The 17,343-nt window shown below is 36.9% G+C and overlaps 1 protein-coding gene and 1 long non-coding RNA gene across 4 annotated transcripts in view; one reads left to right on the top strand and one right to left on the bottom strand.

The window, feature by feature from the left end:
• Kay (transcription factor kayak) overlaps positions 1 to 14,464 on the bottom strand; it is a 35,455-nt gene extending 20,991 nt beyond the window's left edge. The window contains exon 1 of one of the 2 annotated variants that reach the window (XM_072013274.1): positions 14,035 to 14,464. In XM_072013274.1, coding sequence (XP_071869375.1) covers positions 14,035 to 14,166 — 132 coding nt within the window. In that variant the 5' untranslated portion in view covers positions 14,167 to 14,464. Of the gene's footprint in view, positions 1 to 7,965; positions 8,390 to 14,034 lie in introns of those variants that run through there. The other variant, XM_072013273.1, reaches the window with a different exon arrangement.
• Positions 8,524 to 10,673, top strand: LOC139992444 (uncharacterized). Of its 2 annotated transcripts, XR_011801110.1 has the most exons (4): positions 8,524 to 8,638; positions 9,011 to 9,086; positions 9,168 to 9,276; positions 10,423 to 10,673. It is a non-coding gene; the product is annotated as an uncharacterized lncRNA (long non-coding RNA). The 2 variants fall into 2 exon arrangements; XR_011801109.1 differs by lacking the exon at positions 10,423 to 10,673 and having other exon boundaries at positions 9,168 to 9,895.
• Positions 14,465 to 17,343: the final 2,879 nt, after the last annotated feature.

The following is a 17,343-nucleotide window of genomic DNA, read 5'->3' as shown; positions in this document are numbered from 1 at the left end:
ATCCGGCAATCATGTAATCGATCTCTCGTGACGCAGAACAACGATTCTTGCGAAACTGACGATTCATCCTCAAGGATGTTTAATCGCCTACTTTTCGCCAAGAACGATCCATTAATTTGAATTCATCGGTATATAATTGCTACTTTCTACGCAAAACTTGCCATTACATCAAAAATCTTAGCGAAATATCAAATTCGCTCACATTTCTGCTTGACTTCCGTGGAATTTCCTAATGTTTATCATCTAGGTTCAAATTTCCCAAGAATCACTGATTCAGCGACGAGACAAGGCTCTTCAACGTTCTTATTACAATGGCTGGTATAGTTGTTAAATCCAAGTACAACATTTTGAATGATTTAGCAGAAAAGTGGCTCGTGATCACGCGAGGAATAGTTCGATAATTGCAAGGTTGCTCGCCTGTAATGCACCGCACTCGAGTCTCTATTAATTCAATGTTCAAATAGTAAGAACTGCATTATTAGATCAAAACTTTAATTTACACGATAACGTTCGATCTATCCTTTCGAACCATACTCGAATTAAAAAAATTAGAAATATATATATTCTTTTTTTTCTGAAATTATGCTGAAATTAAATAAATAAAAAAATGTTCAATATTCGAAGGTATACGCAAATTAAGAAAACAAGAAAAGTATTCAATGTAGATACCTTCTGAATTGATGCTTCGATTAAAGCGAAATAAGCAACTTTTACAATTACACTAAAATCGCAGAAAGCCAAAGTAAAAGAACTAATTAAAGATAAAACTATACCTACCATTATCCTTCGGGAGTTGCAATTTTTCTCTCCCTAGAGATAAAAGAAAGGAAAAAAGAAGAAGATTAAGCAACTTCATCTTTACTTCTTCTTCAGCATCTTCCTCAACTACTTCCACAAAATGGCTACCCTTTTACAGCGCTAATTCGCCTGCCGCTTACATGTACACAAAGTCAAAGAACGGTCAGCGGGATAATGTTACGCGCGCGCACGTCGTGAGGACGTTAAGGACGAAGGACGGAGAGTACGAGGAGGTCGGCAACGCGATCGTAAGGGGGGAAAAAAGGAACACGGGCGTAAAAGAAAACGCTCCGAGGGCAGAACGGTCCGTGAATTCCTGACCAGTGACGCAATCGTTCAGGCATTTCCGACTGGTTGCACTTCGGTGTTCTCCGATGAGAATACCTACATAATCGCGCGCATAATGCCGGGCTACGTGTGGACCTCCACACGCACCTCTTTTCCCATCCCTATCTTTCATCCTTTTAAACCGTTCCACTTTCCTCGGTTCATACTATTTCAACGACCTTCTCACGCGACACCGCGTTTTTCCACGCGAACAAAGAACGAGCTAATTAGTTTTAATGGGTTTCGTTGCGGTTTGGTCCGTTTGGCAGATTCTTCGATATAGAAATGTAGTTCTTTTCATTTCGTAATTTCGCTGAGTCATGCTGACTACGGGGATTTTATTTGGATTTTGAATTAACAACTTTGTACTGCGAGTTCTGTGATGGGTTTGAATAATTCGAAAATTCTGTGAATTTACAATTTAAGATTTAAGTTTCGTATGGTTGATTGGAATTCGTACGACTTATAAATTGTTTGAATATTTCATTTAATAGGAAAGTTCCACTTCGCTCTATAATTAAATATTCGACGACCTATTAAAAAAAAATCTTATATAAACAACTAACTAATAGTAAAAAAAATAAACTTCCGTTTTATCTAACAAAACAAGCATTCGCCCAAACAACCAAGCTCACCCCATTCAGACCGCAATGTTTAACTCCAAAACACATTAGCCCATAATAAACTACTCGGTATAGTACCACATTTAAAGGCACCCACGTCCTTTTTGTCGACGTCCAGCAAGACTTCGGACTGTTACGGTCATAATAGTTTCACGAAATTGGATACAGTCTCGTCCCACGTATTAGCAGAGACCCAAAAGGGCTCGCTGGGTTCCATGACCTTTTAAACGAGACAGCGCCTTTTATAGGGGCGAGCATCACCCTGTGAATAGGTGGACCACTTTATCATACCATCAGATAGGAAGAAGACGAAGTCTTTTTGAATTATAACCAGCTTACGAAGCTTAAAGGCCGCCCTGATTCCTTCGTTTACCCGAGCATCACGAAGAATGCAGTTATGAATAAGAAGACTTCGTTTCTTCTTTTATGACAGCAAATCAATTTCAAAAAGGGTCAAACGACAGATGGGTGCACGTGATACGTATCTACACTGGCTCACGAAAGTATTTGAACACTTAACATAAGAACCTTTTATGACCATATTGTATGTGTTATACGAAATATTATGAAATTTCATTACCACTGCAACGAGACACGACTGTATCATTAAACTGGGAAAATTTGTACAAATTCATATTCTCCAGAATGTATTTATAGAAATAGAAGTTTAGTAAAAAATTGGTGTACCTACTGAATTATATATAAATTATATTCAATTATTATTTATAGTTATATTTTATAACTAAATTATATATTGCTATACTATTATAAAAAGCACCATACTTTGGATATTTTACGATTTCACATAATTTTAAATTTGAAACCAATCCAAAACTGTATGTAGAAATTACAAAAATGTATTTATTGCAAACTTGTATATATGTATTTAGTAAAAAATTAATATAAAGTATGAATAGCATTCTTTGGTCAAATTGAATGTCGAGGCTTATTAACATAACGGATAACCGGCTGTTCAAATATTTTCGATAAATATCTTGCATTACCGGATTGGTTACAAATTTTATCAATGCAATCACGATAGTCGAGCCTCGTAATAGCACCAATGAAATTTCAAAATGTTTCGTATAACACACATGATACATAAGTTCATAAAAGATTTCTAGAAGAGTTCCATTATAATATCTTTTGTGAGCCTATGGTTTCTTCGCGCGACAAAAACGACTCCGATGGATATGTTAAATATTTTACGGAACAGACGGGTCTTGATGTGGAAACAATGGACTATGAACGTAAATCTTTGAATCTTTTCGGCGATAGAACGATACGGTGCCAGTTCCTCGAAGGACAAACTAAATAGGGTTTGAAACTCGGGGAATATTAAATCAGAGTGACTAAGGTGGAGTTTGTCACGATGTTTAGAATGGAAAAATAAGATAATGTAACGGTATTATTAAACGTGAGGCTTCTTCCTTCATACACGTCCACGAATGAGATACGAATTGTCCAGAAGTTGCACCGATGCGCTCCGTATATTAAAATACAGAGAAACGACATGGAAGTAAATTAAAATACATACGATAAATAAATTTTTGAAAATCGTGTATGAACCTATTTCTATTAACACAACATGTCCTAGACAAATAATCGCCAATAGAAATTCCAAACGAAACTTCTCCTAATTACCAAAAAAATTACTACAAAGATTCTTTGCAGAAAGATTCGTTCAAAATAGAAAATTCAAACTAAAATTCCATCGCAATTATGAGATTTTAAAAATCGACGTTGATCACCCGAAACATCTGCACTTTAGTCAGCTAATGCTCCCACTCATTAATCATCCTGCGTCAGAGGAAAAAGAAAACCGTTGGCGTGCGATGTAAAAAAGGAAACAGATACAACGTAAGAAACATCGAAATCGCGTCTAATCTATCGAAGATTTCGCAATCGAGGGGAAAAACCCGGGACAGGTAGATGGACGTCGAAGGTGGAGACGTTGAAATCGAAGAGATCCCCCATCCATTCGAGGCATTCTCAAGGGGAAAGTGTTAACGTATTGACGTCACTCATACGCAAGATATCTTTCCGTGGAATCGACCTCCTTTCGAGGTCGACTACACCGGATTACCGTCTCGCTATCCACGTGAAGAAAAAAGTAATAAAAAAAGAAAAAGAGAAAAAGAGGAAAAAAAAGAAGATAATAAAAATCCACGATCATAGTATCGTGGAAATCATACGAAGCCTACGAAGTTCGAGTTTCTAAGGCAGGTTCGAGTAATTTGCTTCTACAATACGCTGGATCTCTGTTGCGAAACCACGTTTTTGCTCGGCGCATTAAACGCGGTTTCGCAATGCAGACATTTCTTCCACGCGATTTCTTTTATCTGTTAATTTGAGCGAGGTAAAGAATCTGTCGATGATTTTGTAATAATACAGTGGATTTGTTACGAATCTCTCTTCTTTTTCGATTCAATAGACCGCGTATGTTTGCGTACGTTCGTAACATAATGATTGCAAATATATTTAGAGCAATGCAGTCTAAGTGGAGTTTCATGTTTCTCACTAACCGATTCACGTCAGATATTTTACATATTTGTTTTATGACACATACGTTCTACAAATTTTTACATCTTAAAATTTTCTATAAATCTAGATCAGATTCGTATCAAGGACACTATTGGACTATAGCATATTATAGGAATAAAAATCAACATTCAAATAAAGAAATTCTAAGTAAATGACTCGAATGCTTAGCAAAATTTAACCACTTGTTCATACTAAATCACCCGTACAAGTTATTTTGAGCGAACTCAATTTCAACTAGATTACACCTCTTAACTGCATTGGTGTTAAAACCAAACGATACCGGATTTGATCTGCCTGGTATTATTGTAGAGCGCAGTTGAATAATAATTCTCGGTAACGCCAAGAGGTTGAACAACGAAACAGAAAAAGATGAAGGAAAGAAACGGAGAATATGGTTAGAATCGCCGCGACAGAAATCGCATCTTTAAACGTTTTTCCTGGTACCGGATGATGTCTTGCGGGAGCGATGCAGCATAATCGACATGTTTACGAGGCGTCGCGAATAATAATGGAGGGCGATCTCGCGTGTCGCGGCACTGGGAGCCAGGCACGCGACACGTGCGCGGATTTTCATTCATAAATCGCTGGTTAAACTACGCGAGACCCCGATGACTCATCTCCGCGTATACGTCGCGGAACTGAGGTAAGCCGTCCGAAAATAAAAACCGACAACTTCCGCTTTTTGCGCATTTTCATGCAAATCCCTGTATGGGCGTTGCTTCGTCTCTTAATGAACGCCTCGACGATAATCAGACGTCTTTTTTCTTCTTCTCCGTAACAGCCGATGAACGAGGAAAAAATGGAGAACGCTGTAAGAATATAGTCGTTTAATCCACTTTTCCTTTCCCCTTGTCCTGTTTTATGTTACGTTATGTAGCTTTTATTTAACATGAGCCGAGTTTCAATTCCTAATGTTAAAACTTCGTTTTATTGCCAATCAGATACATTATAAGTTGTGCGAAACAGAAAATCTACTTTTGCCATTGAAATATGTTCCAAACGTAGCTTGAATGATTTTGTTTACGAATAACCATCATCTGCCGTTCGCCAATATTCCTACTAGCAGTGGAGACTATTTGTTAAAAATGTGTTAAAGAATTTCTAGACTGAAGCTACTGTACAACGAATTAAAATTTATTTAAACCAAACGACTTCTACAAAGTACATTTAACCATTTTTTTATCGGTAAGGAAAACCAAATTTTATCCGAAAGAAATTACAAAAAAAGAAATAATAGTGGTGAAGAGATAAGAGTTATCTTTTCATAGTACTTGATATTAGAGCTTTCTCTGTGATAATGACTAGATAACATATCGTGTGTATGTGACGAAGAACTACAACGCTGAGAACGAACGTCTTAGTTGCGAGGCTAAGAGACAGGATGACACCTCTTGCCTTATGACCCGTTTATATTGCTCTCGCTAAACTTAACCCTGCCTTCGTTTAACTAAACCCTCTAATTGGTGGGTTAACGAGCGTTAACTCCGGGCTTCCTGTCAGATTTAACTGTTTTCCTTCGGTATCATGTGCACAAAGAATGCTAAAATTTTATCGGTGGAGATGAGGCTTTTCTTGCAAGACAATTCACTTAGGTTCAATGACACAATCGAATAGATATAACAAGTTTGAGAGAAAGAGTCAGAATTGTATACGCGATACAATGGTATTCTGTGCGAATTTCTAAATTATTGCGTAGGTATTTGAATGAATAAAATAATTATCCTAATGAGTGAAGCAATAAAATAATTTCCTTGATAATTTATTTATGTGTTGTCTAACGAAGATTATTTGAAATATTGCTTCAAAAAAAATAACCTCACAAAATAAGTCAATCTGTTTTTCTTGAAACTAAGCTTATTGTGGTACAAGTAAAGGTATGTCGACTGTTTCCTTAAAGTTATTTTTGGCTAATGGTCTAGGCAGGATTCCTAAGGGCAGATAACCTAACAATATATATATACTTATGACTCATATTTATCTCAAATATAATCTTCAACTAACTGCTTGCAATAAACGGTTTTATGGTCTTCGTCTATTATCTAAATGAGAATCTCATTATGGTAAATACACGACCTATACCAATCGTCCTATTTTTGCAGCCAAGTTTTCAGGACAAACAACATCCAAAAATCAAGAACACACAAAAGCTCCGCTCCCCAGCGGCTTAAATCCAGGAATCCCAACGCAGAAGTAAAATCTCAAAAATTGTAAAAACTCCGATACACAATACAGCATGGCTACGACGTACCGTCGCGTATCGATACTTTTGCCTAACACATGTTATTAAAATTCATAGTTTATTGTGAATTACTCAAATGTATTAAAGAAAAATCTTGGTATAATAAACGTTATTAAAAAAAAAACGACCTATACCAAACTTTGGAATTTATTTTTCCTAATTTTACTAATAATTATTAGATTTAAATCAAATGTTCCCTAAATACTATGTTTTTAATAAACGATACACATTAATAATATTTTATTAGAAATCAAAATCCCTCAAAATCTAAAGATTATTGATTAAGTTGCGAAAGAAAAAATATTTTCATTGCTAAACATGTAGTTGAATAATTAATTTTTTACTTTACTACTTTGAAAAATAAAATAAAAAATTTAGGCAAAAATAAAACAAATATTATACATATATTTTGAGAATAAAAGAAAAATATTTTCAAGTAACCGATAAATAATTTGTTTTGAAAAACAAAAATTGTAGGTACGTGTATTCTGAGAAGCGAAAGTTTCTTAGTAACCTAAAAATTCGACAGGTGAGACGATCAAAGATTTCAGGGGATAACGACGCTTCTTAGAAATTTTGAGCAAAACGTCACTGTCAGCACGCCCACACTTATCGGACTAATTTTGCACTAACATCGTACCATGCTGTCCACTTCCATACTTAGTTTTTAATTACCATTTCGTTCCTACCTTCAATACTAATCCTAATACTAATCCTTTCCTACAATAGTAAACAAGAGAGAATTCTTGTTTTTTGTTTAAAAAAGAAAATTCACAATATAACACTCAATGTGTTAAACAAATAATAACAATAAATTTCTTCTGACAATAACGAAGGTAAAATTACTACTTTGTGAATGGCAACTAAGTTCAGGGATAACTCTAGTTCGACAAAATCGATTGACCTTTGACCGTGACATTTGACCAAAAGTACACACAATCGATGCTCGTACAACCATAAAAAATATTCAAGTGTTTCCCACGTTTTATTTATATGAAACGTTTCTAATTATAACAATAGTATTTACTAGAACTTTACTAGAGATTTAAAACAAACGAGAAAAGCAAATTTTTTTTAGGAATTGGTTTAAATTAGGAAGGTTGAAATAGAAAATGATATTAGCAAGTAAACGCTATAATAACGTAAAACCAAGTCCAATTTCGAGACAATCAGGCTAAATATAATACAAATGCTATAATAAATACTTTTTGCAGTCACTGTATATATATCGAATACTGCAAAAAAGAGATTAAGACGGAAATTCGAATCATAATATTATTTTTATTGTTGGCAATTGTGACACTTCCATCCTGGTACACAGATAGTGACCTTTGAAATGTATCACTTTTACCAAACTAACGATTTAATTTTTTGTACATATAACAGAACATCTATAAAAAAAATAAATTCTTAATATAAAATAATTTCTCTTACCGCAAATGCATCTAATTTGTTGGATTGCCATGGGTCAGATAGGTTAAAATTCGGCGGATACATGGAAAACATGGTGTAATTGTGATCTTCGATAATGGTATCGTCAAAGCCTGCGCTCGGTACACGTTGCGTCATCTGTGAGCGTGTTTCGCTTTCAAAACTTCACCACGAGAAAAAAAAGAAGAGTCACTGGTTCTGACTTTAAAAAAGTTACACCTCTACAAAAAGTACGCGTTCAACGTGAGCCAAGAACACTAACTAATGGTCACCTTCTTTCTGTTCACTAATATCACGTTCTGTTCAAAGTACCACTAAACGTTTGTTGAAGAATGACACGTACGAATGCTCGCCGGTTGTCTTTTCGTCACTGTCACGTACAAGTTCAATCACGCACTACCGGATTTGCAATGTATTAAAACCTAGTGGCGCGTGTTGCTTACGTATCTCAACTGAGCCCGCCAATGTAACTTGGAAACTATATAGAAAGAGAGCCGCTCGACCCCCCACCAATCAACGTCGAGCAACCACTGCGTGACGTCATCGCCATCTTGATTGCTGATTCGTGCGATAGCGCACGACCAATCAACGTGTTCGTCTACACTGAGGCTTCCTATCGTGACGATTTCCACGGAATCAGGGAACGCACCACTGAGAACTAGAACCCCTTTTCCAGGTAATTACGTGAGCTCGTTAACTTGCATAATTTTGAGAAACGAATAGTCGAACAGAAAGATTTTCATCTTACTTAATGGCTTACATTCTTACATTACATACCCTGCTTTATGTTTATCGCATGTATTAAGACAGCATAAAGTAGTATTTCAAAATGTCTTAACAAGTTGCTGCGTTACGATATTTCGAGCGGCCCATGCATGCGCGTTGAACTACATTTAATTGTATGATGGATTTAAAATATTGAAACGTTTGAAAGTAGTGATACTTTAATGTAATATATTTATCCTTTGATCCTTAATTATGTGTCAGAAATACGTATAAATGTATCGTATGCGTGCATCTGTTTCCCTATATAACATGCTTTTTATAGAAAAACCTATGTAATAGGTATATATTACCATTACAAAGATGAACCATAATCTGCACTACGAATCAGACATAACAAGGTAACGAGTTGATACATTAGTAAACAAGATACGCGCATAAATAGTTAAAAACGATAATTACCGCAGTTTTCTCACTTTCAGAAACGACATTGCAAAGAATATGCGAAGTATAACAGCTCGACACAATGTATGACAGCGGTGGAAATATGTCAAGGAATTACTCAGGGGGGGTTTGCTCCGTAACTATATTGTAAGTACAACAAGCTCAAGGCTCAACTTTTCGCAGTTGCTATTTCTCCTTGTTTTTATACGTTTAACATATTACGACGTAATATACCAATTTTGTAACCCAAATACATAGTTTTATTATAGTTCCAGATTTGAGGATCGCAGAATAACAAAAATTGGTAAACTTATCGCGACGTTGAGTGGTCGTCACTTATGCGAGATCGTTTGTCACACGTGCTACTTCGTTTCTTACTATTTCGGTACCGGGAATTCCCTCGTGCATGCACGGTTCTTTGTTCTTATTTCGATATATGTATATTCGCCACAAACACACGTGCAACGAACTCGACTCAAACTCCGCCGGTTCGGAGCAACGTTCAACGTACGTGTGAACGCACTTTGTACACGAATTAAAAAGAGAAAAGAGTAGTACATGTGGCCAGAGCTACCGTGTGCAAGATGCACGAGAAAAAGGCCATAAAGATTATCGTAAAAACATGCCGCGTTAGAGTTAGACGCCCATAAAATTTTATTATTACTGTATCTCTTTTCTTTTTGGAAATTTATCTAGTAAACTTAGGCTCTTTTCTTTTATGTTATCTTATATGTATCACAACTTGGGAAACGTTATTTCTAAAATATTTATTTAATAAAAAAGGAAAAATGAAAATCTTCTTCTAGAACGTAGCTACAAATCCAGTTTTATTTTTTCAAAACCTGTTACATTCTCCATTACAGATATTACAAAATAAAAAAATGGTCAGTTTTAAAATAACAATAAATGATTATCAGTCTTCACGTGTTTCGTAACACTGCGAATTCCGTGTATAAATAAGAATGCTATTGGTATTGTCGTTCGAATAGGTATGTCTCGAACTAAGCTCCAAGAAGCAGACATTGTGATTCATAATCATGTATTGCACCTTTAAAAAGTAGTGCCACGTGCGACAGTTTAACAGGGCGAAAGTAGCCCTTTGATCAGCTTAAGATGTAAAACCTTTATCGGTTCCTTAAGGCGTATCGACGGTAGATACAAATCCTAATAGATTTATGATCCTGCTTTGGTGAAAAGTTTTCCAGATAAAAGGCGCAGTGTGTCAACAAAGACATTCATAAACATATAACTCGTCTAGAACAAGCGTTAAAATAGTCTTTTAATTGTTTCCAGGTCCCCACTCCATTGAGAAAAACAATTTTTATGAAGACATCGTAAACTACCTACTACAATAGGACTAATCTAACTAATTCTAGATGAATGTTATTTTAATGGAATTAATTTTATTTATCTCAGGTGGTAATTCTTTGATATTAAATTGTTTCTTGCAGACCACCTCTGATAAAAGCGTTCGAAGTAAGCAGAAAATGAAATAAAAATGAATTTAAGATCATTTTCTTATGTGGTCTTCACATCACATTAAATCTACCTAACTGGAATCTATATATTTTTATTAATTTCTAATTTTTTAATTACATAACCTTCTGGTTAGGACACAAGCTGGTTAACGGACTAAAGACAATTCTCGATGAATCGTGTCAATCACTTAGTAAGAAGAATCGATGACCTCGCTTACGGCAACGTTTACCATCGACGACACAAAGGAGTAGAAAACCGAAGATCGACGTCGCGAATGGATCGCGGCTTTGTTCTCCCGACGAACAAAGAGACATTTTAATGAGCACGCGGCCGAAGCAGCGGGGTTAATCGAATGTTTGTGGGTAAACCAAAAGATCGGTGCAAGCTGCACGCGTGGCATAATAATAGTCGCCGAAAATCATACGAGAGAAAGGCGGAAGCCTTGATCGGCCTTTGTATGGGGAAAACTCGTTGTGCTCAAAACACAAGACAACGACGGTATTTTGAATATTTAAGGGAACAAAGAGGAATAGGCAATCAGAAACACCGCCATGAATCAGTCGATTCTTCGTCTTCTTCTTCTTATATACGTGTCAAAGGATCCGCATGCTTTTACTCTAGCCACGGATAAAACACGAACGCCGAGCATTCTCTATCGGGAATAAAAGGAGATACAATGGACGGGGGAAACACCAGGAAACAAGATTATGCCTCCGTGACTTTGCTGCCGATCAAATGCTTACCGATTCCCGCACATCACGTTCCACCGACTAATCGAAAGCTTTGAGTTCTAAGAATACTTGGATGCGTTCGTAGTAGATAATTCTTTGGACGAGGCTGTATTTCACAGTTTTATGGCTTCTTTTTAAGGAAATTTTAATCGATGGCTGTCATGTAGCGACTTTAGCTATCAATAAACAGCTCTTTAAAGAAAATTGAAAAATCTTCTATTATGAAGTAAATATTTAAAAATAAACGCCTAATCTGTAGAAAACGATTACGTATACAGATAGTGATACGGTGATAGTGTTCTACTAGTTAAACTTATCTAGGCCATTGACAGATATGTACATACTTACTTTCTCCCTAAGTCTACTGCCCGAAAAATAGTCGCCGCCCATGGGCTAGCCTGACAAATCTGACCTTTGATCTCAAACAATACCTAACAGCAAGGAATAAAAGATAAATCCTACGAGCCCTGATTAAAACACGAGTTTCTCTCGTCTTAATCACAATACCCTATAAATTGTGCAGATTTTTTTTCTCCTATCTAATATTTCAACATGGCTACCATGTATGTCGACCCCTTACGGAACAACGCAGGAAGCCTTTTTCCCCGAACTCAGTAAACGGAATTATATTTCATACGTTGTAGCGCAAATTTTCCTCGGTAGAGCTCGCAAATGTCTCTCCGGAATGACTATTTGCATTTTATCGGTCGATTTCACCGTCTGAACCCTATCGCTAATGGCGACAGAGATAATTAGGTGACAACAGCTGGCAGCTCGGTCTGCTATCTGTTCATAATATTAATGCTGCGCAATATACACTACGATCTATAGTTGTTCTTTTATATGTGTTTGGGATCGGCGTTCACGTGTTTGTGCATGTCGATGCAGTAGCGCGTGTTTTTAAATGACCGCGCGCTATCACAACCCGAGCGTGTACGGGTTTCTTTATAAAACAGCTGTTGGGGACAACAGAAGCCATGCCAGTGAAAATGCTAGATCAATACCATCGTCTGCCACAGAATTTATACGTAGGGTGAAACAGGGAATTGGACGAGGGCGCGCGTCCAACCCTCGACGAAAGTCAGGGGCATGAAATATACTACGATCTTTTTATTTAAGGATTATATCGTTTCGCCACCTTGCCTTATTATATATATATTTTTTCGCATTATACCTTGCTGTTCTTGTTTACATGAATGTTTTATGTAACATGGAAAACGCGCGTAATTTTTATACGCGCCTCTATTGCCAAGAGTGACGCAAGGGAAAGAAAATGGAAATTAACGTAATCGTTCGTGCCTATAAAAGTATTCTACGTCAATGTATTCGTACTGTTTCATGCTGGAACCTGTTTTACTCGGCGTAGAATAAGAATTAGTCGATCTAGTTAATTTTATGTTTAGCTAAAAACACAATGTTCTTTATAAAAGAATTAATACTGCTTTGTTATGGTGATATGTAATATTATGATGATATTTGTAATGTTGGGACTGAAATAGTGCGAAAATTACTTTATTCTATAATTGTGACTTCTTTAAAATAATTACATATCAAGAGAAAAGAAAAAAGACTATGATTTTGTTAAGACAAACAATTCAGTTACGCTCCCGTATTGCAATAGCAGCCATTCATTTGTAGAGATCAGTGAATGGACGACAATATATAAGACAACATTTCATTGGCTAATTCTATAGTAACTCGGAAGTTTATTGGCGATACTTACACACGTAGCGTGTGCCTTAAATGGGTACCTAGCCAGCTGGGAGAAGAACGAAAGCTGTTTATCTGAATATGAACATCTTGCTGAATGGACATAAAAATTGCTATTATTATCGTGTACGAATATCATTTGTGTTCTATTTACGAGACGATTCTTATCGCTATTGCAAACTAGCGAACGGAAATTACGAAAATTGAAAATCATGTTTTTACGTTGAATAGTTTATATAGCGATGACGCCACGCGATTTATAAATTTAGATTTCGGTGTGTGTACCAAGTGTACCATCTTCGTGTGACGGGACGGCTATAGCACCGTTCAGAGATTGTAAAGTACGTTCCTAATTAATCGACAATTTTTATCAGCCGAAGATACCATATGAGTTTGCTTTTTTATCTTTAATTTTCAATCGAATCTGTTCTATCAAGGAAACAGTCAAACTTGGAAATCGAAAGAGGTACACAGATAATACAGAAGTATTCCGCTTATGCTTTGATTTCCAACGAATCAATTTCTTCCGCGAAATCGGCGAATTCATCGTATTTACAATACTCAAAATACCTACATGCGATAATTTTTTTTCAAGATCGTCAGGTTTCGACAGGACACGCGAACGTGTTTTTCAGAAAAGTTAACAAGGACGTTTCCTCCATAGGTTACGGGTCTATCGCCAACAATCAGCTAAATTATTTTGAATAATGCTTAATCATTCGAGGAAGTCACTATGTTACATAATGTGTTTGCTACACTTTTATTTGCTATGTTGTTACTATTCAACTATATAACTTCTTTCAAAGAAATTCGTCGTTCGACCAATCACGTGAACGCTGTTTATCAGGCACACGTACGTACGAGCGCGCGTACACATAAGCGTACACCTTAAGGATTGCATAAGTTGCCATATTTACGCGGAGAAATCTACTTCTTTTAACGTTTTCTAGCTATGTAAAAAGGAGAGTATTCAACCGGTACTTACGTTGCTAGGTAGTATGGTCGAATTCGCGATGCTGGTGAGAAAATCATGGCTGACGCGGGAGCTTTGTGACGTCCCGCTGTCGCTGGACACGCTCGAGCTGTCGTAAAGCACGTCCGACACGTCGAGCTTCATATTTACGTCGTCGATGCGCAAAGGGTTTTACCTGGTCGTATTCCCTCAGTGCGAAAGGAAAAGTCGACGATTGGGTTCGCGACAGTTTTATAACCTCTATTATGAAAGGATCTATTCTCTTGATCGTCTGTAGGGATGCTCAAGATCCTCGTTACGGAGAACTCGAAAGCAGCACACACGGATCGCAGGTTCCTTTGCCCGAAACTGTGTGAAACTGCGCGCGATGACTCATACCGTGGGGGAATACCTCGAGGTTCGCGCACGTTCAATCCTTAGCTCAACGATCTGCCTGGACACGCTCTTTCTTTACACGCCGAGGCTCCACGAACAAGTATGACGTCACTAGCTATTCCCAGGCTACCAATAGGGACGTTCGCTGCGCCACGTTCGCGATGCTCGTACCAGGGCCGACGCTACTCGTGCTATCAATGGGATCTGCTTGCCAGGGTACTGTTTATGCAAACAATGTTTTGCTTGGTTTTACTACTGTAATCGTACTGGCGATAAATTGGAACTCTATTTGGTCGGTTATCGATGGAAATACATCTCTAGGAAATCTTAAGTATTTCCTTTTTTCCGTAATAAACGAAAATCAATTGCAGTAATAAATTGAGAGGTTATAAGTTGTAGATTATAGGTTTCTTCTTACATTTTTATAATTTTTCGTCAAATAATTTGTAGCTTGTAAAATTCACTTATTAAACTTCATTTCTTCCCTTACCAAAGTTATGACTTGTAAAATTTCAGTAATAATATTAACTCAATTGTGCAAGAGGGTTCAGAGCCTCGTTTCAAGGAATTAATTTTATGGATTGGGGGTCAGATAAGGATGGTCAGTTAAGATTCCATTAATCTACATGCTAATTAGTATAAGATAACGAATCATTTACCTAAACAAAACATTAGAAAATTACACTACAAAATTTTCATCTGATATTGAAAACTTCAAGCTTACATATATTTATTAAAAAGATAAATATAATTAATATTCAAGAATGTGAAGATAGAACATTACTAAGATTTCTTCCAATCTCCCGCTTATGATTATCGTTTAGTCATACTCTAGGAATCTTTCAAACGACGTACAAAACGTGTTTAACTAACAACTTACTATCATCCCTGTACCTTTCATACGATAATTATTCTGCAATTATTTCATCCCTGACTGACTTGCGATACTGTTGCAATGTCATTCTGACGCTTATCTTCTGTTATTGGCAATACGTGTGGATAATATTGCGCAATTGATAGTGTCATTGCAGCGGAATTTTCCGAGCAAACGGAATAGTACCGAGCACCGAATGCCAGAATCTATAGGATGTTGATTTTGTAGATACCGTTTCCAAAGTATGCAGTAGCGTCACTTGGCGACGAAAATTTCAAACGAGCGGCACGCTCCGTTTCCAAGAATCGTCGATGACTCATATGGCGAGTCGTGTAGGCGGTGAACGGGGTAGCCGGAACATATCGAACAAGACGCATGACTCACCAAACTGATATGTCGGATATTCGTGCCTTAACCTGCTCCCTCTGGATGGCTAGACGTTCCACGACCTGCGGTTTCCTCCGCTTTGAAGCATGCAGGTGCCACCTGTATAACTTAATGCCCAAGATAAACGAGGAAGCTGGATCACTTACTAGTCTCTCGTTCTCTACCTTGTTATTAGCCTTATGCATAATCAACCGTGAACTGCGACACACGGTGTCAGTCAGATCAAAAAGATAGATAAACGATTTCTTCCTTCGCATCTAACCATCTGGTGCGTATGATAGTAAGGAAGGGATTATCGTAATTCCATATGCGATAATTTTGCATTTGCGTATAATACACGCAAATGAGATGGTGTGATGAGAGACTTAGGAAATTAAAATAAAGATGTCTTCAAATGAATTTACTTCTATTATTTAATAATAAGGGATTACTAATTAATAATAAAATAAAGGGATTTCGATGGATTTGAAATTTATAAATTCAACTAAAATCCTCTAAATATTATACGAGCCTTTTTGGATATCTTAAATTTTCAATGATCTTTCAATTTTCCAATCCATAAGTGTCTGCACTCTAATTATCTCCATCATGACACTACAAAATGTCAAAAGTTTTAATTAAAGATTATCTACCAGCCTACATATTTACTTATTCTTTTTCATATTCGCTGATAACATTTTACATAATCGTTATTTTTAACCAAATCAGGTCCATCTACTGAGCACGGTGTTATGCCTGAAAGATATGTCTCATTACGGGCATGAGGCGTAAGGGGCTGACATTCACCTGCTTAGCTTCACACCATGATGAAATTCGAATAGACAGGCGGTCGTCGTCCTTGAGCTAACTTCTGCCTATAGCCAAGGCCTCGACTTAGCGGCTACATTTGAAACGTTACCCGATTGGAAAAATTACGACGCCATGGAATGTCATTGCCGTTTCGTAAATCGGTGCCGCGGGAGCAATCTGCCTCACATGTGCTCGAAGAATACACGGAGAATCGTTGTTTTGCCTGTTTCACGTTCGCTTGATTTTCTCGGTTAATATGTAGGTTAAGCCTTGTTCGTGGCGTTTTCGAGGTTAACAAATCACGCATCGATCTTCCTTGTAAAAAAGACGAGAAGAACGCATCTGACGTACAAGATATGAATATATCGTGAAGAGTTCTTGATATTAACACATGCGCAATTAGAAATTGACAAGACGATTTTCCACCGATACAAACGGTTGAAATATTCTCCTTTATCTTATCTGCATATATAACGCGGATAAAAAAGCAGTTATTTTAGTAGGAACTAATAATAGCGATTACTAGTCAGCGAATTTAAAAACACATAGTCGTAACATTTTTTTATTATTCTGTTTGCCCGTTTCACTTAACGTGCATGATCTATCAATACTTTTTATTGACTAATTTTTCTTAATTTTTCTCATCAATCAATTTTGACATGATAATGGACGCTGTATATACTCACGAATAGACGATTAACGATAAGTTATCAATCAGGTATAATCTTCAGAGATTTAATTGCGTACAGAGTATCGAGCACTACTCTTGCAACGAAATACGCCAAAAGCGAAATCGAGTCGTCACACGTGCATTTGCTTGTTAGTCACTGCGTATTCTTTCCATAAACAAACAGACAAAGTCTCCTGAGATAACGTCACTGCTGACATCGCGAACT

This window comes from Bombus fervidus, chromosome 11 (assembly GCF_041682495.2).
Source record: "Bombus fervidus isolate BK054 chromosome 11, iyBomFerv1, whole genome shotgun sequence".
NCBI classification, from domain to species: domain Eukaryota; kingdom Metazoa; phylum Arthropoda; class Insecta; order Hymenoptera; family Apidae; genus Bombus; species Bombus fervidus.
The sequence above is the reverse complement of the archived record's forward strand: the minus strand, read 5'-3'. Positions and strand labels throughout refer to the sequence as shown.